General features: G+C 36.1%; 3 protein-coding genes across 5 annotated transcripts in view; 1 reads left to right on the forward strand and 2 right to left on the reverse strand.

Annotated features, from left to right (window-relative positions):
- Positions 1 to 14,009, reverse strand: part of LOC145780775 (uncharacterized) — a 42,987-nt gene extending 28,978 nt beyond the window's left edge. Inside the window, exons 1-5 of one of the 3 annotated variants that reach the window (XM_082592406.1) lie at positions 13,872 to 14,009; positions 8,973 to 9,125; positions 7,586 to 7,696; positions 2,574 to 2,648; positions 278 to 394 (exon numbers count right to left, since the gene is read on the reverse strand). In XM_082592406.1, coding sequence (XP_082448532.1) covers positions 278 to 394; positions 2,574 to 2,648; positions 7,586 to 7,696; positions 8,973 to 9,125; positions 13,872 to 13,946 — 531 coding nt within the window. In that variant the 5' untranslated portion in view covers positions 13,947 to 14,009. Of the gene's footprint in view, positions 1 to 277; positions 395 to 2,573; positions 2,649 to 2,831; positions 2,953 to 7,585; positions 7,697 to 8,972; positions 9,126 to 13,871 lie in introns of those variants that run through there. The other 2 variants (XM_082592407.1, XM_082592408.1) reach the window with 2 other exon arrangements.
- A 3,906-nt stretch (positions 14,010 to 17,915) lies between these two features.
- Positions 17,916 to 19,278, forward strand: LOC145781354 (uncharacterized). The gene is made up of 2 exons (XM_082593137.1): positions 17,916 to 18,407; positions 18,885 to 19,278. Exons 1-2 carry the CDS (start codon positions 18,199 to 18,201, stop codon positions 19,276 to 19,278), a joined length of 603 nt encoding a protein of 200 aa, XP_082449263.1. The 5' UTR covers positions 17,916 to 18,198.
- Positions 19,279 to 19,355: 77 nt separating this feature from the next.
- Positions 19,356 to 24,484, reverse strand: LOC145781353 (uncharacterized). The gene is made up of 10 exons (XM_082593136.1): positions 23,856 to 24,484; positions 23,491 to 23,620; positions 22,952 to 23,198; positions 22,349 to 22,526; positions 21,645 to 22,179; positions 21,198 to 21,384; positions 20,724 to 20,966; positions 20,359 to 20,530; positions 20,068 to 20,216; positions 19,356 to 19,858 (listed from the first exon to the last, which is right to left on the reverse strand). Exons 1-10 carry the CDS (start codon positions 24,080 to 24,082, stop codon positions 19,662 to 19,664), a joined length of 2,265 nt encoding a protein of 754 aa, XP_082449262.1. The 5' UTR covers positions 24,083 to 24,484; the 3' UTR covers positions 19,356 to 19,661.
- Positions 24,485 to 24,507: the final 23 nt, after the last annotated feature.

A 24,507-nucleotide genomic window follows, 5' to 3' on the forward strand; every position in this document is an offset into this window, starting at 1 on the left:
GGATCTTGAACACTTCACCTTGCGAGTTTGCTGTCTCAGACTGTTTGATTGTGCACAGCATGTCAATGAAGCATAAACTTGTAATGAACATTTTCTATGTTTTGTCTTCTTGACAAGACTTAACTGCAGTAACTTTAAGACCTTCATAATGGGATACCTCCTCAAAGACTACGAGAAAACAAAATCTGAGCCAGGACATTACAAATGACTAGAAATTCAGTTTCATCATCAAAGTGCCCAGATATTAAAAAAAATTGAAAACCACTCAGCTACATACCTTGCTTTGAAGTTTTTGGACGAGCTGGGCTTGACGTTGTTGGCCCTCTTGATATGCTTGGAGCTTTCGCTTGTACGAAGCCTGTTCTTCCTCCAGTTTTTGGCGAAGAACAGAGTTCTGTAATATATATATTTTTCTGATTTCATGTTATAAGAAACAGTACAATAAATATTGTATTCAAACACAATCAGTCGGTGATAAGATAATGGTTTGATAAACGTGTAGTGTTTTATGCTACAAAAATACTTTCAATAAGATATAGCAAATAGGCAATAACGTATGTCAAATAAGTGATATGTGCTGGGCATAAACAGTCTTCTTTTCATTGGTTCAACGTCTGCAAACGTTGCAGCAATCTAAACTGGCCTTATTGCTTGCGTAAATTGTATTGTTTGTATGGTCCGTACAAGAAGTAGATGTAGGCCTACCATTTGAGAACAATGTGTGTGACACAACATTGCCATTACCTATTTTCATCAACACAAAAACACATTGGATCAAGACAATCTTTGTTTTCATCATTTCTTTATCAGAACATGACTACAACTACTTAGTATCCAACGATTATGTAACAACACAAAGGTCCTAACAAGCCGTTAAAGGGTGTTCAATGTTCATACACCATATGATGGCTTTTTCAGACTTTACTTGAAACCCAACTTTACTTACTTTACTTTAAACCCTTACTTTACTTAAAACTTTTAACCCAACATATGAAATCATTATGATGACGTTTACCATCACTCTATTACACCCATGCAACGGTTCTAACAAACTACCGCTCAAAGGCGTGATATAATTTAGAGCCTCCTAAAAGTTACATGCATGGCTACAACATTTCCTTGCATTTGTGCATACGTAGTCTATACCAGGAGTCGGCTACCTTTTGCACACTACAGACCGGTTTAAGACAGACTTTGTTTTGCGAACCGGGCTTCAAGAAAATACATATGTTTGATGCACATGCCCATTGCCAATATATTAGGCTACAACTCTTCATTTTCGTCGTGTAAGCTTCTGGTGCCGAGGGTATATCATTTACTATCCCAGGTTCATTCAACTCATTCAGTCATCATAATGCTGCTTCCATAAAAGCCCTGGGCTTGTGTTGCAGCAATGAGATGCTCCCACCCTGGGATTATGTCAGTCAATAACACATACTGTACAGTGTGTTGGTTATGTCCAACCTACTTTGTAATTTTATCTTGCTTTTCTGTTTTTAAAGGACACATTATGAAATTCTTGTCTTTTATTGGTTTGAGTATTGTGGGCAGCAAAACTTTGGCTTACTGATTATTGAAAATAAAATTGATATATTTGCAGTTGCCCGGTTGAGCAAAAACCTCTTTTGGATCAATTTGGCTTTGGTTTTGCGCGGCCCGATAAGAAATTGCTCACGGACCGGCACCGGGCTGTGGACCAGTGGTTGCCGATCCCTGGTCTATACAATACAAATGGGTATGCACCACGCAATACAAACACTAACTATCATCCAATATGGATAAGTAATAAGCATCTTCAAATGCAAGATATCTAAGATAATCTGATGTTTAGACCAGCTCGTAACGATTCTATACTCATAACGTGAGGGTACAATTCAAGCACAGGCGACCATTTGTGGGTTACGGTTCACCATAGTTTGTCTGGGTAACCCACCGACACTATTCTGTACGTTTGCAGTTGTGATTGATTTTACTACGGCTGAAAGCATGCATTGCGCACAGTGGATTCCACTCGTGGGCTACACGGAAGACAAACGGTTCTAGAATCATCCAAGGATTTGTTCAAATGTCATATGACTCCCTTGGGGCGTCAGATCTATCAGATTGTGCTGCATAGGTTGGGGGGTTAGGAAAAAAGAAGAAAATGGTGTCATATAACATTTGAACACCCCTAACTGCTAAAATCATCTTTAATCCAATAGTTGAGAGAAGATATAGTGTAGAAAGTGGTCTGCTATATTCTATCTTTTTCACATACTGTAAAGAGGCGCCGCATACAGCATAACAGACAAACTATTCGTATAGTGCAAAACATAAATCAACAATTAGTGATGGAAATATATGCATGAAAAACTTTTTTAAGAATTTACATATTTTTTGAGAGTGACTGTTGTTACACGTGTATTGCATATTCAAATACCAGCACATTTTTTCGTCAAAATTTGAGATGTCAAATACATCATGCACTACACATGCATTTTTCATTCAAACTATTGTGTGTTCACAATGGGTTGTTCAAACCAAGCTCAAGAGTTCCAATGATACTAAAGCAAACAAGTCCATCTACAACTTGCCTGCATAGCTAAGGACTTGTTTTCAGCGGCTCCCTTGTCTCGTTCTCCTTTTTCCAGCCGCAAGGCTTGCTCAAGCTGCAAAAACGAGCAGACTACAGTGTAACTGGACTGCACTGCATGATGACTAAAGTTTTCAATATTCGTGATAAGATCTTTTTCATTGTCTACCCAGACAGCAAATCGGTCATTTTTTACATGGGTACTGGTCATTAATTGTCACTTGTATCTCTAACATCTTAGTCGTTTAAAATTACTTACTCTGTTAACTCTTGTTCTAACAGACTCTACAGGCTCTTCTTCTATAGAATCGTCAGCCATGGTGTGGTACAAACAGCCGTTGCGCTAACCCAAACTTATTTACCACTTAAAGTAAAATGCTAAAATAAGTTTTATCCAAAAAAAAGAAATCAAAATGCAGCTCACGATTAGATTTACGTGGAAACAAGTTAGATTAAAAATAATGTAGCCTAAATGTTTCGGCAAATATTGTTACCAGCACTGATCTCTAAATAAAAGAAATCGTCATACGCAGAAGCGAGTTTGAGTATGCAGTCATGACGTTTTCGATGTTATTCAATTTGCTAAGGAGCAAAACTAACATTTTTGTACGTTGGAATGCCAAGTAATATGTGCTCAATAAAATTGAAATTACAGGTAATTGGGAACAACAATGGCGGAACGCAAGCTTAAAGAGATTTTAGAAAGGCAAATAGCCACCATGAAATTCTTAAACCTTTGATAGGTATCCAACGTGTTAAGTACCGAAAATCCAGTTTGGCGTATGAAATAAATCATATTTTACAGAGGAGTTGCATTCACAAATATACCCATTACACACTGCAATGTATTGTAATGTTTTATCGAAGTAACCTTAAAAATATAACGTTTATTTTACTACTGGATTTGCAGTTTTTGAATTCTGGCTATCAGTTCTGTAAAGTTTTGCATAACCGATAACTCAAAATTTTTAAATCAATGGTTTACATACTTTAAGCCATAAAGCTCTAACCAAGAAAACCATAAGGGTTAGACCTACAACAGCCAATGTTTCACTTCGAAAAAGTCAACAATTGTGCCTCGCATTGATACACTTTTTAATATGTATCAGTAAGTGAAGAAATATCACTGCAACAAACATCCCAGACAGACACTTTATCTGGTCCACACCTTTACCAGATCGGGTACGGATCTGACCACAACCACATGTTTACCAAATCTGGGCTAGATAAAGTGACTGTCTGGGATAGACCTACTATAATCACAAGAGTTTTTTTATATTATAATCACAAGAGGCCCAATTACAGAAAGGCCGCAATATAGGAGGCTTACGAGCAGCCAATGTTCATTATGGGGAGAAAATTTATTTTGTAGTGACTTTTTTATTATGCGGAGGGATGTTAGTTTTTGCGTGATTGTAGTGCCACGTTACTACCAAAGTTATTTTCACCACTCCATGGAAATAGTTCACCTTTTGATATCCACTGTTCGAAATCAAAAATGTTTTACTTTGCGTTTATCTGTAAGCGTGCTAGTGATCTTAATACAACACTAAAGGTTAATGAATTCACACACGTTGTTAAAATACTGTAGTTTTGAAGTATGGCCTAGTAGGCTATTGAAGTACAGCTACTCGACTTTATCATCCAACATTAGGTTGGCTTTCAAGTTTTCGTAAAAGTGTTTACCTATCACTTAAACTAAATAGGCTCACAACTAATTCGTTGCAACAAAAAATGCCAGAGCTTATTTAGCCGTGGGCAATTTTTGTTTCTCTTTGAGAGTAGATCCTTACGACTGATCTGGGATAGATCCTTACAAAATTGTGTTCTTGGGTCAACTGTAGGCCATGCTACACGATCCTGATATGTTATACAAATTGGGTTTAAATCTTAATTCATAGTTTTTGTAACTTCTCAGATAGACTTCAATGGCCTGCTGAGTTAGCCACAATTAAACACCACGCCGACATCACAGTCACTAATCTAAATTCACTACAAAAATGCTCATTTTTTAACCTAAAATGTTTGTTGAGCTACTGCAATGTTACCAGTCAGCAGCGTTTAACAACAAAGTTAGCATTTTTGAAAACTTGTGCTGAGTTAGCCTAGCTTGAAAACTTGAACCAATTCTCTTCGCCACCGCTAAATTATCTTATGGAAGCCCTACCAGTTAATGAACATACAGTAGGTGTCTAGCGTTGTTATTCAATATGCGGAGCATTCAATAGAACGCGTGTTTGTTAACCTTCTGGAATTTGAGAAACTTAATCGTGAGTGTGTTTAGGAATAAAACAACTGTTGTATCAAATTCTGCTTTGTTTTCTTAATATTCAGCTCGGACTAACCCACGAAAGGCCAAAAATGCAAAAGATAATTTTAATTTCCCAAATTAAACTTTGCAGAGAATTTCACTTTTGGCCACGTCATGTTAACAAAAGTAATCATACTTCTTTCACTTTAACAAACGTCAAAATGCATATTAGGAAACGAACCACTACCGTGAGCTGATATTTTGAAATAACAAGGTATCGACTGCTATATGGAATATCCACAAAGGTTACCAATAAAATAGCGATCACATTTTACAAGATGAGTAATTAAACATTGCTAAACAGCCAACGTAAACCCGAGTGTTGGCATCATAAAACAAAAGATATACTCTTCACGTAAAAAGTGCAATCGATTACCATAATGCGTACGTACAAAAGTCATTTCCTATTCTAAAACAAAAACTGACCAAAATCTTAAAAAGGACATTGAAATATTGTAGGATAATGATTATTATCAAATCAAGGAATAAAAATGGTTAGGTGTATGGTGAAACTAAACAAGTGTAATTGAACACCGGTATTGACGCTAGGAATAGAAAATTGAAGCTATGCGAAAGGCTCAAAGAGCAAGACCTCTTCACTATACTAGTGCCGACACAAGGACATTTGAAGAGCATGTCCTGCCAGTAACTTATGGAATTTTACATTTATTAAACATTTCTATTCGTTGAATCGATAGAAAAAGTCAGGCGTTTTTCAAGGGAATGTTAAACTTTGATAATACAAAACGAAATCGTATGAAACTGAACAGGTTACGGTTACGCGGTCACCATTCATTGGATTTACAATCAAGATTTACTATTGTTGTTGTGTAGATTCAGAATTGTTCTACTCAGCCAGATCTTTCAGTTATGCTACTTCCTGTCTGATACCAACATAAATACAACTTAAGGTTTTCACATTGCAACAAAAAATTCTTGTTTGACAATAATATTAAGATTTTTAAGAATTATCTCTAAATAGTCTTATGTACGCACAGAAGCGGACAATAAAATCTTCTTCATGACGTTAGAGCAGTTGGTTGTACACATAATTATGATATAACACACAGCATCGTCAACTGACACGTCAAGTTTCTGTTGTCACAAACACTAAACCTGTCACCTTTGAATATCTTCAGCTTACGGTACGAACAAATCCCTCAAATGGAATATAGCCTACTGACTCTGCTAGACTGTCACTAACCAATGTGTTCCTTGCATCATCAGAAAATACTCCTGGTACAACAGTGTAGGCAAAGATACAAATCACACAAGAAACGATTTTGCACAATGATGCGTACACTGAAGTTCACTTAATTTTTACTCAAACAGCATTAAATCACAAATGAGTCTCGGGCTACATGACCAGAGCAAGAAAACCGACTTTGTAGTAAGTATTGCCACAAAGTCATATTTTTCAAGATTGTTAAACTGTTTATCAATAATTGTAATAAAACAGCAAGCCTACTATGCTTGTCAAGGCACAATGAAAGCGTCATAGAGCGTGTTCTGGAGTATATATCGTAAAGTAGATTAAATATTTAATCATATCGATCAAGAGCACGATCCTTGTGTAAAGGCCAAATTAAACACAACAGTACAATGGGTTACATTGCCTCTTTACCACTTTAGTAGCACCTGCACCTCCTTCACAAATTTTAATGGTCGTCTTTTTGTTATAACTCTGTATTTCCACCTAGCGGTTTCATATCACAACTAGCCATGTCAATAAAAATAGTAGCCGAGTTGTTCTCACTGTTGAACGTTTTATGGTTGGTTGATTGGTTCTGAATCTTTATCCTTGGACTGACAAAACATTGATAGGTTATTTCTGGAAGTTTTCGCATACTTGGAGAGGCTTTTGACGAAGGCCGGTTACCGAGATTGGCAGAGTGAAGTTTCCAGTCGTTGAAATGTTGTTGCCGGAGAATTATTCCATCCACTGAGCTAACAGGGAGGACATTTATTATTTTATATTTTATATACTAAATCGAATGTAAAGATTCAATAGAACACTTATTGTTTCATTGATTGCAAGTATTTTTTTTATCTAGGACAGGTTGATTTGTACAAGGATAAGTTAATCTACAAAATGGAACAGCATTGACCAGTGCTTGAGTCGATTTTGTGAAATCCGTAGGCTTCAAAACATTTAAACATGGAGCAATCACCACAAAAGCAACCCATGATCTGGGCTAGATTTTGTCTTCCTTGGTGTACACGAGCACTTTAAAGTATGCCATAAAACTAATAATCAATTGGTCAATGAACAAAAGCAATTGCAGCATTTTTTCAACGCTGTTCTAAGTTATATGAGATATGATTTTGAATTAAATTTGTTTTGAAAGTGTAAACAAGTCAAAGGCTGCTAATCAGAACAAGTATTTCATTGCAAACATTGTTGCCTGTTTCGGGAATGAAAAGGAGTCAAAGTATTGATTGAGTGAACTTAACAATATAACCTCCTGTAATCAAAATAAAAACAGCGACACCACTATTTTCCTTTTGAGAATTCACTGCACGTTACAAGCATTGTAGTTCGAACCATATCTACAATGTACGCACGACAAGCAAGACTTATCAGAGACAGGACCCAGTTGCGCAAAGGCACAATTAAAACTTGAAAGCATTTACTAAAAAAACTTTCACACCAGAAGACGATTTTAGTTTTTAGAACCAAAATAGAAGTTGCATGAACTTACCCGGTCGCTCACTGCATTGTACTTGACGCCCAACTCATCACGATCAGCTCGTGATTGTGAAAGTTGGTCCTCAACTCTGTTCAACTCCGTCTGGAGCATGCGGTTCTCTTCCTGAAACGTCATAAAAAGATTGCGTTAAATCAACTTCTTATTAAAGTCTTCGTTGCAACAAATATTTAGCAGCAGTATTAAAAAAATTAAGTGTTTTCTTGGAGTTGAATAAAACACGTTGACTGTTACTTTATTTCGGGATTTTATAGACGAGGCTCCCTTCGCTACCTTGGCGTCAAGAGGAACTTCAAAGGGTCCATTCATATCAAGCAATCTTATCACTAAGTAGTTTACTGTAAAATACTAAATGCAGTAGACTACATGCATACAATTTTGTTAGATCATTAGCGTGATTACTGATTACACTAGACTCACAAATTACTCAGCAAATCTGATTGACAAAGACAAAAGAAATTACGCTCTTTGGATTCCATGTGTAATGTGTCGCGGTGTTTTTGGAAACAATTTTTTGTGCAGAATACAACCAGTTTTTCTTACAACAGCGCTGTGTAAAACTTGCTTTATTTTTTACGATTGTGTATAAATTTTAACATTCTTGCTCTGCTGTCAAGACAAGCAAATCAGACTCTTTAACAGGAATTTAAGATCAGCAAACATTGAATCTATGTGATAAAATACCTGATTTGCTGTCTGGATAAAACGGTGACTATGGATAAGCACAAAAAATTTATCAGTTGGACAAAATAAAACTTTATGGTATTTCCTCTTTTTGAAAGCAAATAGCCGCTACATATGCCATTAAATAGCAACTTGAAATTAAAAATTATCTTTCGAAAAGCAATTTACATAAAACATTTTTCCTTTTCTGTGACAGTTACATGAAACGCTGCACTACGAAAAATTGTATGACAATCGATAAAGCGGACCCTTGAATTGCAATTAAATCCGTTTATATTTGTACCACAGAAGTAAGAAAAAGTCTTTGTGAATGAATTTGCTTCATCCGAAGAGTTGGGCTATTCAGTAAACACAAAAAACTCTTTGTAACACTGACAAGTTGAAAACAACGTTGGTTTAATATGTTTGTTGCTCTGATCGACGCTCATGCGTCCATTTGTCACAAGCTGCCAACACAATGAAGTGTTTTCACATCACGTAACAATGAATGCCGTGTTTTTTCACCAGCATTCTTTGATCGAAACCTTAAACATACAGTGGTATTCCAATACTTTTTGAACTTTGTTTGAAGCTAATGTCTTACACAGCGTATTGCAAAAATATAGACCAATCGTATGGCGTAGTTTTCTATGCAATCAAAAGAATATAAACGACGCTGTAGTTGTTTCTATACAATCAGGCCAAATGACATTGCTACCTGTAGTGATCGTGACATTGCGTCTTCTTCTTGCTGGTTTTGGGCGGTTCTATCTGGTTCTCTGAGATTTTCTGTTATAATTTCCCTTACCCTCGCCCCAACGGACGACCGCAAAGATGTGTCTCTATCTCCAAGCACAGTATCTTCAACGTTCTGAAAAAAGAAAAAAATATAATACGTGTCACATTAAAGCTTCACTACATGGCGATTTTCTGCATGATGCCTTGTTGGAGAAAGAAAATTGCCATAGAGGCCTAGAAAGGAATACCGCATTGATATTCCTCGTGACTATCTATTGAGACCAACACAAACATTTCAAATCTTAATTTTTGAATTTTTAGTGTTACCACTGCATTCGCTCAGTATGTTTTCATCCAAAACGTACTCAACCGTTATTTCAACATCATTCCAAGCTATACTTGGGGGGGAAAAATTAAACCAGGAATAATATGACTTCCTTAAAAATACACATAATTAGGCTTCTGGTTGCTGTCTCATTTCGCTTTAATAAAGCATAGGGTTACTTAACATTTTTATAGATTCTTTCCAAACCCAAAAGAAATTTTCCAAAAAATACAGGTCATTCTGCACACTATGATATAATCACTTCAAAATGCACATAATTACCAAGATGACTTTTCAACTTTTTTTACATTTTTGTGACTTCGTCTTCACTTTTATCACCCACTGTAGAGCCTGAGAACTTTACACAAAACCTAATCTAATATTTCTACGGAACAGGCTGCGCATTCTTAAATTCATCATTGAGGTGAATTCTTAAATACCAGTACAATGAGGTCATGAATATAATGGTTCTCTTTTGGCGATTACAGTAACATTGTATTTTTTTGTTGTCTACAGTACAATTTTAAATTGAACAACCACAAATCAGATACCAACAAAATACAGCTGAGGTACTAGGCTTGTTTACACGCAATCATGGTATTTATACATACAGTTACAGACACAGATGCGTAGCTTCCATTCAAGTTGTTGTATAGCCGATTTCATTAACGACCATACCCGACAAATTCTATTAATACGTCTGCCTGCATCGACTCACAGAGCAAAATTAGTAGTCGCCTATCTTGATTGTTTTCGTTGGAGCAAATATAAGCTTTGGCGTGATGCCGGGTTGGGCCAATCTTAGTCTGGCAGCTCATCTGTAGTCAAATCAAGTATGGGAGTTACATGACCTTGTTTGCCTGACAGATTCCTCTAGCTGGCAAGCGATTTTTTTCTTATCTGTTAAATGCCAATATTACTAATTGTTTTCCTTATTGTAAATAATAACTTCAAATCTTACTGCTGCCAGTGCTGCCATTTAACATTTTAAATTGGGCTACTTAGACAACATCAGTGATGAGTTGACAAGCGTGGAGCTATAAAAAAAGAAACACAAAGCGGACAGCAAGTGCAAAACATTTTTTGATAAGTGTAAATCAGTCGGCAAGTGAAAAAAGTTACCACCATGTTTGTTTCTAGGTTTAGTGGTCACGTGTAAAAGGAAGCGTTTTGTTCTCGCAAAAACATGTTCAAGAATCAATTGTTTTAGGCACGGCATCAAAAATAAAACTGTAGATTATTATCTAAGAGTTGAATACGTAAAGAATGAACTATAAAACGATTTGGCTAATTTACTGATTAGCCGACTTGATTTGCAAACAATTTTTCGTACGCGTTATGCATCAACCGTACTCCCCTGATTAAAACAACCGATTACTGATCCACCGATAAACTTGGCGCCACTTCTTTGTCGATTAACTGATTAATTAGACGGTTAGATTAATCGGTCGCTTAATATTCACCGTTGGTGCATCTAAAACTTTCCAGGTGATGAACATAATTTAAACTCTTTTGCTGTTAATTTCTGCAAACCAGAAGATAAAAAACTTTCTGCGTAAAGTTTTTTTATCGTATTTATAAATTAATAACGGATTCATTGTAGGCTACAGAAGAAGTGTTCGTGCCTTCACATGGAAAGGGCATAAAAAGCTCATAAATTTTGGCTCATTGCAAGATCGTTAAACGTTATCGAAATAAAAAAGCGAGTGCAAAACAGTATTGGCTAACACCCATAAAAAGTTGTAAAAAACGTACAAATGGAACATTCATGTCAGGCAAAACTGGGAAGTGACGATTGATTACTTTGTCAAAACAGTATTTCAATAACATAGATACTTTGTAACATCATCAGACTATAGCCCGACTAAATTCATGTAACCGCTCATTTCTTTCCGAACGCTGGCAACTGCTTCACAGTGATGCAACGGTAAAGTAAAGCTCTCCCGAAAAAAAATACACTACAAACCCTCAGCTTGTCTTGATATGTCTTAACATGTCTTGATAATATTTAAACGAAACCACCGAATACAAGTTTAGAAAAACGTTCATGCACAATTGCACATCTGTGAAGAACTCAGGCAGCTAGTCAGTTTTTCTATTCCATTGTTTACATTGATTCATTGTCTCCAGATGTTGAATCAATGTAGGCTAAAAAGGACTGATTTACAATGCCTCAATCAAGCTGCTCATAACCTTTGTGGTCTTCACTGACGACCTACTTTACAAAAGTAAACATAGGATACCCCTTTCCAGTTTGTTTATGAATGTGTCATAAATCATAATATATATCTTTCTTGTTTCATTGAGTTTACTCTTTGATAAGCGAAATAAATTTACTTAGATAGGTTTAATTCGTGCCCTCTTGTAAACCCCTGTCTGAACCAATCGACAAATAGAAAAATAGTTGCTGAAAGTAAATCGCTGACGCTCTATTATTTACAGCGGTTTCTTTGGGGAAACCCCATTTAAACTTGAGGCTTTGATTTTCAAAACCACTTTCCCATAACTATGTGTGGTGCTGAGTGTTTGCTCAAATGCTGGTCAAACACAGTTTTATAGGAGTTCGTTTGTAATGATGAGAGCTGAGCTTGTTACTGAGTAACTTCCCGCCAGAAAACAGCACGTGACAAATTTAAAACTCATGCAATCCAACGAACGATGGCTGATTTAAAGGAATAATGTTAAACAATGCAAGTGAAGATGAAGTTAAACCTGGAATAAAGAGCAGGGAAAATCGATTGATCCGTTACGTGACCAAAATATTCACACTGCCGTGCTTTGAGCAATCTCACTACAATATAATTTTTTTTTCACATGAAATTCACAAATAAAAACAAACGGCGGACCTACCAAATCAAACATGTGACAAGACGTCACTACCCCCTAAGTGTTACAAAACGGTGTAGGTTCTAGCATCTAATTTTAAAGTATACAATTTACACATCAGGTAGTAATGTATGCTGCAAAGTACATCAGGAAACAACGTAATATTTAACAATATAAAGCATGGTCTATCCATTACCGGCATGGCTTTTGCTGATCCGAACTTGAGATATGCTTGAGCTTAGTGCAAGCGTGTAGAGTATGCATACACGCTTGCACTAACTGTAATAACTAACAATGTTTTCTTGGTAAACATTTTTAATGTTATTTTTTTTACTTAGAAATGCTTTATGTTAATTGTTTAGAAAATCATAAATTTTTCTGTGACAGATGATGATCTTATTCAAACAACAAGTTTAAAGTGGATTATCCAAACATTCCTTGGACCAGCCACACACCAACCTCCCTGGCAACAACTTTGAAATGCGCTGACTTAGGTCGCCTATTTTGCATCAAAATAAAATACACTGATAAAGGTTTAATCTTTTTATCATGTTAATATGACAATCGCAGGCAAAGCATAAGACTCAAGCTAACTTTCAAGTCCGGACAGGAATGTGCTTGCTTCACTGTTTGCTTGAGGTAGTACACCAACGGTTTTCCAGTTCAAATTTCGTAAACTGAAGGAAATCGCAAACAAAAGATCTTCATTCTATTCCTTGCAGTAAGTTTAAATATCAAGAGTGATTTTTAGAGATTCTACAAAATTGTGAAGAAAATTTTTAGAGAACAAAAGACTAAAATTCTACTTTCTTGTATAAGTGGCTAAATAGCCAATGGTAACCAATTTAACACCAAAGACCATCAAATAAAAACGATAGGGGTTGAGCCGACACGTAACTGGATACCTTGCGCACACTGCTCCTTTACACCGAAACATAGGTTTATATGTATTGGAAATACACAAAATCCCATTGTCTTATTATTTGTTCGTGTTGTCCATAAATAGTGTAAGTCAGTGGATACAACTAATTTTTTGGAATTGTTTTACAAAGCATGAACAACATGAGGAAATGTTTGGGTCGTAAGCGCTTGAGTCTTTAGCATTGAAATTATACCTAAAATACCAACAAAAGCAGGTCGCTTGAGAGGATAAATTGGGTCCAGTACTAATAAAATCATCGGGGTCTAAATCGACTCTTTGTAGAAAAACACATTATATCTAAAGAATACGAGGTGGTTTTTTCAAGTTCCGGGCCCCTTAAAATCTTCCAGGACCCAGGTCCAAAAGTGCCCCTAGGACCCCCCTGTCAACACTACCGCCAGCAATACTTAAAGTAAGAATGTGTGATAGCTAGTGAAGATGCCAAACATGGACAAACAACCAGAGAAGTTCGTAACCTCTTGAAAACATTGATTTTGAAAGCTTTGACAAGAAACATTCTTTGAGTGCAAATGAAGACTTTTTAAAATAACCGTCGCAAACATTGCGGAAAAACATGTCTATTTTCTTGTTGATTCATGCTTATATGTTAAAAAAGCTCTGTTTCACAATTTGGTTTGCAATATGTGCAACGTTTGCTCACCTTAAGATGCCAGTGAAATAGACCTATCGCACTAAAATTTTAGCTCATTAGTCCTCATAAAGTAAAGTAAGAACTACAAAATGTTTGCAAAAACCAAGGTACAAATAAATCGCTTTGGCAATATTAACAAGAGATGCAGTCTTACTTGTATCACTTCTTCCAACGGAATATCTCTGGATTGTTCGTCTGTTTGTCCGTTTCTTGAGTGTCTTTGACTCATGTGAATCCACTAATATATAAAACTCTAAGGCTAAATGTTAGCCAGTATCAATAAAGACCTAATTACAAACAGTAGCAGCAAAATGTTTTTTTACTGAAACGCAAGTAAAGTGTATTACACGATTGCCTGAGTTCTATTCTCAAATTTATCGACTGTTTCTTCATTACAAACTTGTAGCCACAAAGCACTTGTCATTGTCACTTTACGTGTATTCTCAAGAACACTTATCACATCTCCGGCATTTGACCACAGTTTGTTGCATCATCAAAAAACTGCGCTTTTAAAATTGACTAAATCACTTTGGTCATCTCAAGCTGCATTTCTACACTCAAATACTTGCAAGCTGTTGTTCATTTGCTTTTGAACATTGCTTCGTCTGCTTCATAAACTGTTCTTTCAACAACCAACAAATTCAAGAAAGCGTATAACAAATGTCCTTTACGGCTTCAAGATCCTTCATTTGAATGAAGCGCCGATGAATGAACGAGAGAACAAGAGTTGTGAGAGTAGAAAAAGAGTAAAAGGAAACCAAAAATTGAAATAAAGGAGTAAAGAAAATACGGTTTATACACGCTGCAACAAAACTTTTTAAAATTCCATTTTGATGGATGGTTTTGGGTTTTTGCAACAACTTGCATCCAGTTTACCATGATTGCATTTTTGTGGTTAATATAAGCAGGCATGTTATAATTTGGACTCTGAAAGTTTGATATATCCAGAGCCTTTCTGCTTTATCTCATTCGTTTTTACGATGCAACGCAATGGAAGCTACATGTGTTTTTTAAATCAGTCAGACATTTGCACTTTTTAATGCATTTGTTCCAATAAATTGCCTCACAGTAGGTGTGTTCTTTAAAAATTTTATCATGCAAACAGCCTCCAGTGCTTGTTAGTTTGTGTCAGTGAGCTTTGGAAATAATAGTAAAGGGAGGCAATAGGGCGGATACGATTGAGTACGGAAAATGTTTTATTCAATTGAGAACAACACGAGAGCCTGTTTAATGTATGAACACAATGGACCTGCTTTCGATGAAAAATTCTTTTGAAAAGAAATGGTAAAATAGGTTAAATCAGCCCTGACTGACCCTTTTGTGTTTACAGTTGCGCTAATGAGAGCAACCACCAACATTTGGAAACTTTCTATTGTAAACAGGCTGAAAACTTGTTAAATTAATTCTTCAAGAACGTCCAAAAGAGAATGATACTGTTTTGCTATCGTGAGCTGAAAAAGTGATATATTGATCAATGGGCATTGAAAAACCTACTACAATAAGCAGGTAATCACACGTTTTGTGAATATTTACAAAAAAAATCATCACACTCCAGGCCTTAAGTGTTTGGTTTATACAGTACAAAGAAAGTAGGTCTAAACCAATTTTTATAGAAGTCCAAGAGTGGATTACCTTGCTTTGCAAAGCACATCCTTATGTTATATTTTTGTCAATACGACGTCGTATCAATCTTAAACATATAAAGTTAGAAAGAAATGGAAAATATGTTTTGGTTTATTATTCTTGTAACTCACAACGTTTTCACTTACACTCCACAATGCTGCATCTCTAAAATTACACGATTCCTCTCATTTGAAGAACTTGCACTACGTCGAGTGAAATTATAAAAAACTGTAAATTTCTGCTAACTGACATGTGAACAGCACGGGTGACTAAACTCATATATTTTACTGATTGCAGCACAAACGTCTTTTCTGATATCGCACCTCACTCAAATTTACTTTTAAACGACTTACGCGAAATTTCTTTGTGTGAAGTCATTGATGTACTTTGATGACGTCACTGATTGCCGTTGTTAACAATATTTGCGAAACATGTCCGATGGCTCCTTTAGCAAACACAAAAGTGATTTTGAAACTCTGATGCATGGCTTTGTCCAAACCAGCTTCAGTGTCACCCAGTTTTGGTTACCAAGAGTTGGTTAGCAACTTGGTTTGAGTTAACAATAGTTTTACGTTGAATTAACGCATTTCAAAAGGCGATGTTTTTTAACGAAGAAGATTCAACGGCCATGGAGATCTTCGAAGAATTATGACGCTTTGTTGTTTGAGTTGTCATTTGCCATGGTAACCACAATGCCGGGGCACCAAGACAACAATAAAACTCGTACGAGATAGCTGGCCTATTAAATAAACACTCTATTGCGAGCACAATGGTTTGTATGGGTAATTTGAAGTTTTATGAGCGTCTGAATTCCACTACACCAACTGATGGACATTTAAACATGAATTGGACCGGACAATAGTAAGAGCGAAAGTGATACGCGTAATTAACAAGAATGTTAATAAACGATTGAATTTTGCCCTACTTGCTTTAGTAACACAAACGAAACAATCTGATGCAATTTTCTACTTTGCAAAGTCATAAAATCTAGCACAAGTCATAAAACTCAACAGACGTTGTCCATTCCACACCGTCCAGTAACGTTAAAGCGATGTAAAAATGTAACTTTTTTCAACTGAGAGTCGTCTTTTCGCATTTTTTCTTTTGTAAATTAGGCTATGCCTTGCAGTTTTTACAATGAAAGTTATACTTTTATATAGAAAATCTAGCAATAAATTTTTTTTATTTTTGATAGACGTCAATAAAGTTTCAATACGAAAGTAAATCAGACCAGGATTTTACAATCATTTGGTTAAACTTTAAAACCAAACAGTTATCTTAGTTAGTGTAGCGCTTTTTCTCTGGAGTCAAAAAACGTATCTAACGGAAGATGATTTTAATAAAACCATAACAAACAATACCATGTGTCAATAACTCAACAAAAGTGTATCGCCAATACCGGTATGTAGTTTTAAATAAAACACGATCACTTAAATAAACAATTGAAAAGACAGTTTAATATATGGGAAATTCATGCTAGCCTAAAACTAAAGCTTAAATTGAAAGTTGACTTTAGTGAATGTAAACAGATGAGAAAAGGGAAACTTGATAAGTTATTTGTAGATTTGTTTACAGTACGTGAATTTTAAAAGCTGAACATAAGTTAAATCAACATGTAAAGCAATATGTTTCGGCAACCGATTTTGGTAAGAATTAACAGCGATAGTTTACTTTACACGTTGCAGCATTTAACAACAATATAATTAAACTTAGTTGAAGTAACCAACTAGCCAAAAGCTCTTCAATAGACCCTACGCAAATATTTTACAAATGATATATCAAAACTATTGAACAACGAAAGTCCGAAATAACAATAACATGCTCTGCAAAAACCTTATAATACTATTCTTATCAAATGAATGCACATGTCTTGTATGGTGTTACAGTTAGGTGATCGTTCACGACACTACAATAGAGATATCGTTGCTAGAGTGCTTAATTTTATATGTAGGATATAATTTCTAGAAGCACTAGAACATCGCCGATCCAACGTATTTTAGTCAGGTTTATCATTTAAATTTGCAATTTTTCTAGGCAAAAATGCAATTAGACAAGTCGAATAGTCGTCACGATTTAATAGTTTCAATTGCGACATTGGTGACAATTGTCAGATCCTAATCAAGAAGTTCGGGCCACACAATCAGAAGTTCCCGACCGATGCCGGGTTGAACCTGAACCTTGACAAACACCTTTGATATGAATAGAAGAACGATTGATCAGTTAAGAAAAACGCTTTGTAACGTGTTCCACTGAGGTACACTCAAGCAAACAGATTGCAATGCAACGCAATACAATTTAAAAAAAAAAACTTTTTTATTGAAATTGATATCATCTACAATACCGTACATTAACGTTGCGTCCTTTTTTGTTTCAATATAGGCTATACTGCATAACAGCATTTACAGTAGAATCATGAAGCAAGCGATATTATTTTCAATTGATACAATGTATTTGTATACAATGGCTTGGTATCAACTAACATAAAAATAACGTAAAAAGGTTAACCAAGAAGGAGCACCATTCAGTGCAAAAATAAGGTTAGACGAGTATTAAACACCCTTAAAGGGCTAGGGACATGAAAAAAAATTTTTTCTACAAAAGTGATTTTCTGATTTTATACGTGGTCAATAAGAATGCCTGAAAAAAAAAAGTTTTTTTGAGCTGTATTTGGGGTGCTTTGAGGGCCTTTTATTTTCACTTTCTGATAGTTGACGATCCGACACGCGTCACTGCGTAAAGGCGACTGTTGAGCGATGACGTTTCACCGGGAATTCTCTCGCATCGATGTCAGATCGCACTGCAGAAATAAGTAATTCGGACAAGCAGCAAGTGAAGTTATTTTGTTTCAATAACGTGGTATGGAGACATTACAAGATTTTAGCAGCGGTTCTGATGAAGAGGCTGAAGTATTTTGTGACTTTGGAAATGAACATCTTCCGATGCAATCTGATCACGACCATGTTCAACCGTACATGTTCGAGCCTTTGGCAAGCAGCTCAGAAGAGGAGATTGAAGTATGTGAAGCAATGGATTCGGATATTGAGCTTCGAACGAACAGCTTAAACTGGTATGTTGTCAGCGTTTGTATTTTTACACACTAAATTTAATTAGCATTACACAATATAGATACCAATTGTAAACAAACATTTGTCTGCGGCCTATAAATGGCTTAAACTGTGGGAAAGGCAATAACTTTTTTGCTGTGTAGCATTGCGCAATATTAGGCTACTCAATTTACTTTGAAGTTATTATATAACAACATGTGGCCTTCTATAAACATTCCTTTTCATCGATGCGACCATTACGGTAATCATCCCAAGCATTTCTATAAGTAGGCCTACCGGTAGTAGACTGCGTTACCCACCAGGTTTCACTTCTTGGACGACCGCGTTTCCTCTTCTCATCCACCTTTAGATCTAGTGCCTTTCTAAGAAAACTTCCTTACACTGATATCAAAACAGTGTTTATTTTAACACCACAGTACACAAGTGATATGCATGCCGTATGGCTATTGCAATTTGATTTTTTTTTTATAAAATTACAGGTGCAAGTGCGACAACTGCGATATCCTTCCAACAGTAGCGGAATGCAGGTGTTGCACCGAAATAGAGTGCATTGCCCAAAAAGTAAGAGAAGGACGGGAGACGTATGGCTGCGAAATAAAGTGCATAACAGAGCACCCTGGGTTTCAGGCAGCCTGTCTCAATGTGGATGTGTTAGAAATTGCCTGGCTGCAGTACAAGCAGCAGTATGGAGTTCATGGGGCTCCTGAACATAAGCGCCATAGGCACATTGCATATAGGCAATTAGCCCGTTGGTGTTGGGGGTACCTTGGTCGAAACCTTAGAGTGGTTCTTCCAGCATGCGCCGTGACTTGTATAAGAACCCAATTCTCGCTCCAAAACAATGAGGACGATTTCGTTGGATTTCAACTGTAAATACCTGAAGAACAACCTAAGACTTGATATGGCTTCTTCTGAAGAAGCCATATCAAGTCTTAGGTTATATCGATATTATTGTTTAATACGTAATGTTTCGCCCCCTTAATAAAGTACTTTTACAAGACTCACCAATGTGTGTTATCTAGTTTGATACAAATATGGTGCAATAGGCTACTAACTTATGTTGCATTGTAAGTTACTTTATAGCGGTTAAGTATGTCCGCGATGGTATTAAGCAATAAGTCAAAGAAATGGCAATGGTGAAAAATGAAATCAATGAAAGATAAACTAATACGACCACCAATCCCAAACGAAAGCGAAATATGAAATAATATGCTGTACGGCGTACATTCAAAAAACACAGAAGTACATCTATAAGGTTATGAACTTTCACTGTTATTAACTGGTGCGCTTGTAAGAAAACGCGATATATGATTGTTGACGACACTCTGTTTATCTGGACGCTTGAGATTGTGACATAAAGGAGGAGGGGTTTCCCATGACAACTCCTCTGGAATGTCATTACTAGCATCTTCAACTCTTGAAGTCACTTCAGCTATAAGTTCAGCAACGTAACCTGCAAAGCAAGGGTTATAAAATATATTTCTAGTCAATGTTCATCGCGTAATTTAACCGAAGCAAGCAGCTGCAACTGTCGAAGAATAGCTGGCTGAGTGTTTAGGGACTAGCAAATGCTTATGAGTTTTAGAAACGAATAAACGCACTATTAGGTTGTTTAAGTAGACTTTAGCACATATTTCAATTTTAGAAGACATGTATTCTTACTGAAGGTACATTCTTGCATTATCTTTTTTAGCGTGTGAGAACCTCCTTTGCCTTTTGGAAAGGAAAGAGAAAACTGCAAATTTCCGTCTTTTGTTTTAGCTTGCTCCTTTCTGCTATTTTCATTGTAATGAAGGGCCGCAAGTAACAATCTAAAGTTAAACATAAGCGTTGATTACTGACGATGACAAGCTGTTTTTTAGCAATCTCATTGCATTATAACTCTGTAGGCTTATTACATTCTTAAAAGCCTCTTTAACAATGGTTAGGCAGAATATTTGCTGAATGGCTTACCTGCATTTCATGGCAGCATAACCAAAGTGAAACATTTTGGGTGCAAATTGATTGACAAGACTGTGGTAGGCCTCTATGGAAAACGTCTGCCCTTCCGGGGACAATTTCGTGACATCTTTTCGTAGATTCTTGCTTCCCAACAATCCTGTCAAAGCTTCATAACATTCAGATCCTGAAAATAAAGAGTCTTGCTACTAAACTTCACATGTCAACTTAAAACACTTAAAAGCCAAGTCGAAAATTGCACAAGGTACTTTATCCAACACTGAGCGAATATAAGCAGTTAGCATGCTTTTGAAACAGCCTTCTTTTATGTTACTGCAATCACACTTGAGGTTAATAAAGACAATAAGTACAGAACAAACCTGCTGTGAAGTACTTCCTTTTCGCAAGTGGCAGATGTAAGCACGAAGGAAATAACTCACTGTGTCCAGTGTGGATGTCACATATGTGATTTGGCAGAGAGTCCCATTTAGCTAAAGCTAAATCACCATTTCCATCACTTGTCAAACCACACCAATACAGATGGTTTATAATGCTTTGTCGCCATTTCGAAACAAGCTCAAATCCCTTCTTCTTTTCTACAGCAACAAGTTTTTTCGAAAGACCTTAACCAAAGGAAATTTACAGAATTAGCGAGTTGCCTGCAGTATAAAATGGTTTACGAATGACTAGATCACTAAATGCTCCATTCACATTGCAATAACTAATGCATTTAGCAAGATCTTTTTTGGCACAAACTAAACTACATGAAAAATGAGTAGACTAATAGAGTTAAACTTGTTGTTTAGATCGTTAATCGTTTTATGGTTTTCTTTGCTTCAATGTTTAGCGCTTACCTTTTGCAACATGCCATATATCAAAGTAATGCGTCATTTCTTCATGATCCTCCCTAATCCACTTCTGTATCTGCAGGTGTCTGTCCGTAATCAATGTGCATATGTTGACTCCAGCACTAGAAAGGGTATGGAGACACCTTTTCAATCCCTCTAATTCCATGTGGTAACTTCCCTTGACCTCATTACTCTAAACACACGTCTTACATTAGGTAGAACAGTAGTAACTACTGAGGGAAAACATGTATTCGTTGTATACAATACTCATGTAACTTTTGGGGAGCTTTCCATTACATTTGTGATTTGCGGAAATAGCAAAATTACGACATCAGAATTGTGGGTAACTCCATTCAATATTATATATATTCCTTTGAAAGATGAAAATACAACATAACATAATTCAGGACACGATTTTGTAGCAAGTAGCATCGTAAGAACATGTAAACTTACCTGGACAATTTCCATGCTTAAAATACGGTTTTGCTTCACATCCATCAGAGTATAGCTTCCGTATTTAGCAGAGTGGCCCATAGAGTCACATCTTGCATCACCACCACAAATAAGATTAACATCCTTCTTTGCTTCTTGCAGTACATTCTGTTGCTTCATACTCCAGACATGGTTGACAGCAGGTATTAAAAACTTTTTTTGATGTCGAAAAAAGGTACGCTTTTCGTAACACTGAACACCCCAAAAGCGCAAAAAACGTAAAGTTTTTGTAGGTAGTGCTCCACTGAACAAAATAGAGGAACTTAACGAAATATTTCCTTCTGGTATTCCACCCACAAATGGCTGACTAAACCATTTGTAAGACTGACGGCAGTGATGGCAGATTTGTTTAACTGCCAACAGTGTTCCCTTGCATGTACTGGAAGTTGTTGCTCCTGCCTTACCACATAATTGACAGATTAAAAACAAACTCATGAGCATGCTATGGAAAATCACATATTTATTTTCCGGTATTGATTTTTGATTAGCTTCTGATCTGGAAAATACAAAGAAAATATCAATACATGTTTCAAAGTGGATGTAGCTGGACAAATTGAGGCATTCTGCCAATAAAGACCTGACCTACTCCAGCTCAATAGGCAGCTATGAACTCCAGTTAGACATTCCAAGTGTCAACACAAGCCAGAATATTATGCATCACTTACTCATTACATTCGAAAGAAATGGAATCATAAGATTCATTGTAATCTTCATCCAAACATTCATGCATGTCTTCTTCATTTTCACTATGGATGGGAGTAGAAGATTGAATAAAATCCATTACCGGTATTACACATTGAGTTGCGGCATCACTACATCTTATCGGTACATTGCATTGGATGCCTAAAACATTGCAGAAATTAAATGTGGCTGATACAGCTAGTCATAAATTATGTTAACTAGTATGTATGTTATGTTAACTAATGTTTACAGTAGTATTATGACTGTGGTATTGTCTCAATGAAGGATTTGCTTTTTTTCATTGTAACACTAACATTAATCTTTGATACTTTTAATGCAATGTTAACTATTGGATGACACTACAATAACTTTAGTGGATCATTGAAAACTTTTAGCACATGTGGATTGTGTAACAATTTACCAGTAGCCTACATACAATATATTTCACTGCAGTACAATAAGTTATTTACAACTTGATGAAGAAGGAAAAAATAATTTATTTTAAACCTTGGGCAGTGTAGCATGATTATGAAATCGACTAACATCGATAGGCTAGCATCTAGTAACCTATTTAACAAGTTTATTACCTATACTTCTGGTATTGGAAACATTAACGGTTTGGGTCATTGCAACTTTGCATTGTGGATTTATAAACATGGCTTCATAAATCATCAAAGGCTGTTCCTGTTCATCAATTGCTTCTTTTGTTATACTAGTAGAGTTTTGACCAGCAATTAACTCTGTTTCCACAGACACCACTTGTTGATCTACAAGGCTGCTACCAATATTTTGGGTTTCTTTCGAATGCACTGTAGTTACTTCATGTTGCAAAAGCTGAAATATTTTTTGGCATCAGTACCACATAAAATACTCTCTAAGTAGACTAATACAGCAGTGCACTTGACATGCCAGTATAGAACTTAACATATGTGTTAATTAAAGAAAAAGTACGGTACTTAAAGGCAGTCTTATGAGTAGAAAAGAAAATTGATCATTAACACCTTTATATGTAGGCTACGAGATAATTTACTAACCTTCACGTAGTATAAACACAAAACCTGAATAGTATGAGAGAATATAACTAGTAGGTTTGCAATTTATAGGCTAGCTATGGTAGCTAATTTACTTGTTGAACTCGGCGCTTTCTGACAGCACTCCTCTCTGTCTTTGCATGTGGTTCAGCCGTAGACGTACAAGCTACGTTTTGCCGCAGGCTAAGAATTGATGGAACTGCACGTTTCTTGAGAATCCTTTTACTGAAAGTTTAATTATCTTACAGTTAACTCTCAAGATTATTTAAAAAAAAAAACTTTCTTGTCCTGCTGTAAACCTTATCAAAGATCAACTTTGAAATAACGACATTAGACTAACCCAATTAATGTGTGACAGTGGTAGTCTAGCTTAATAACACTATGGTAGTTTAGTATAGCAATGCAGCAATGAGCACTATTGGAAATGCAGTCTAACCCAGGCTAGGCTGTAGAAACTTACCTGCCTGAAAACCCCAATTGTACTTGTAGACTCGATTCTTCAAATTGGTTACTGTCAAAGTGTACGGAACAAATTTGTGAGCTTGCTTTAGCCTTCCAATACTTTCGGTTTTGTTGAACAAATTTCTGCCATTTTTTAAACAGGTTTGGATCTTTGGGAAACTGATGAACACTTATCCCAGGCTTCGGATTATTGCTGCATCCCCAAACAACACATCTTCCAGGCATTTTTGCTCCAACAAATAACTTTTACAAATGAATTAACAGTTTACTTTGTAGCCTAAACCTCAACTAAGCAAATGAAACGTCGCTTTCAGCTGTCTTAATGCAGTATATGTCTTTATGTTGTCGTGTAATTGTCTTTGCTGTGAAGGTTAGGAATAAAAACAACTGAACTGAACTGAACAGTGAAAAACTACAATCGTTCATCAATTCACCGGTGTGACGTAGAAAGGGAATTTCCCGAAGACATTTTCGGAAAGGGGCTACAAAAACCTTATGTGTTGGATTCGTGATTTCAAAAAATAAAAACACACACTTTCAGCTTGTTTTAACCAATTTTGTTGATAGGGGTTGTTCATGATACTATTCTCTACAAGAATAATCCAAAAAACCTCAATCAAAAAAATCATGTCCCTAGCCCTTTAAAGCTC

This window comes from Aplidium turbinatum, chromosome 12 (assembly GCF_918807975.1).
Source record: "Aplidium turbinatum chromosome 12, kaAplTurb1.1, whole genome shotgun sequence".
Lineage (NCBI taxonomy): Eukaryota > Metazoa > Chordata > Ascidiacea > Aplousobranchia > Polyclinidae > Aplidium > Aplidium turbinatum.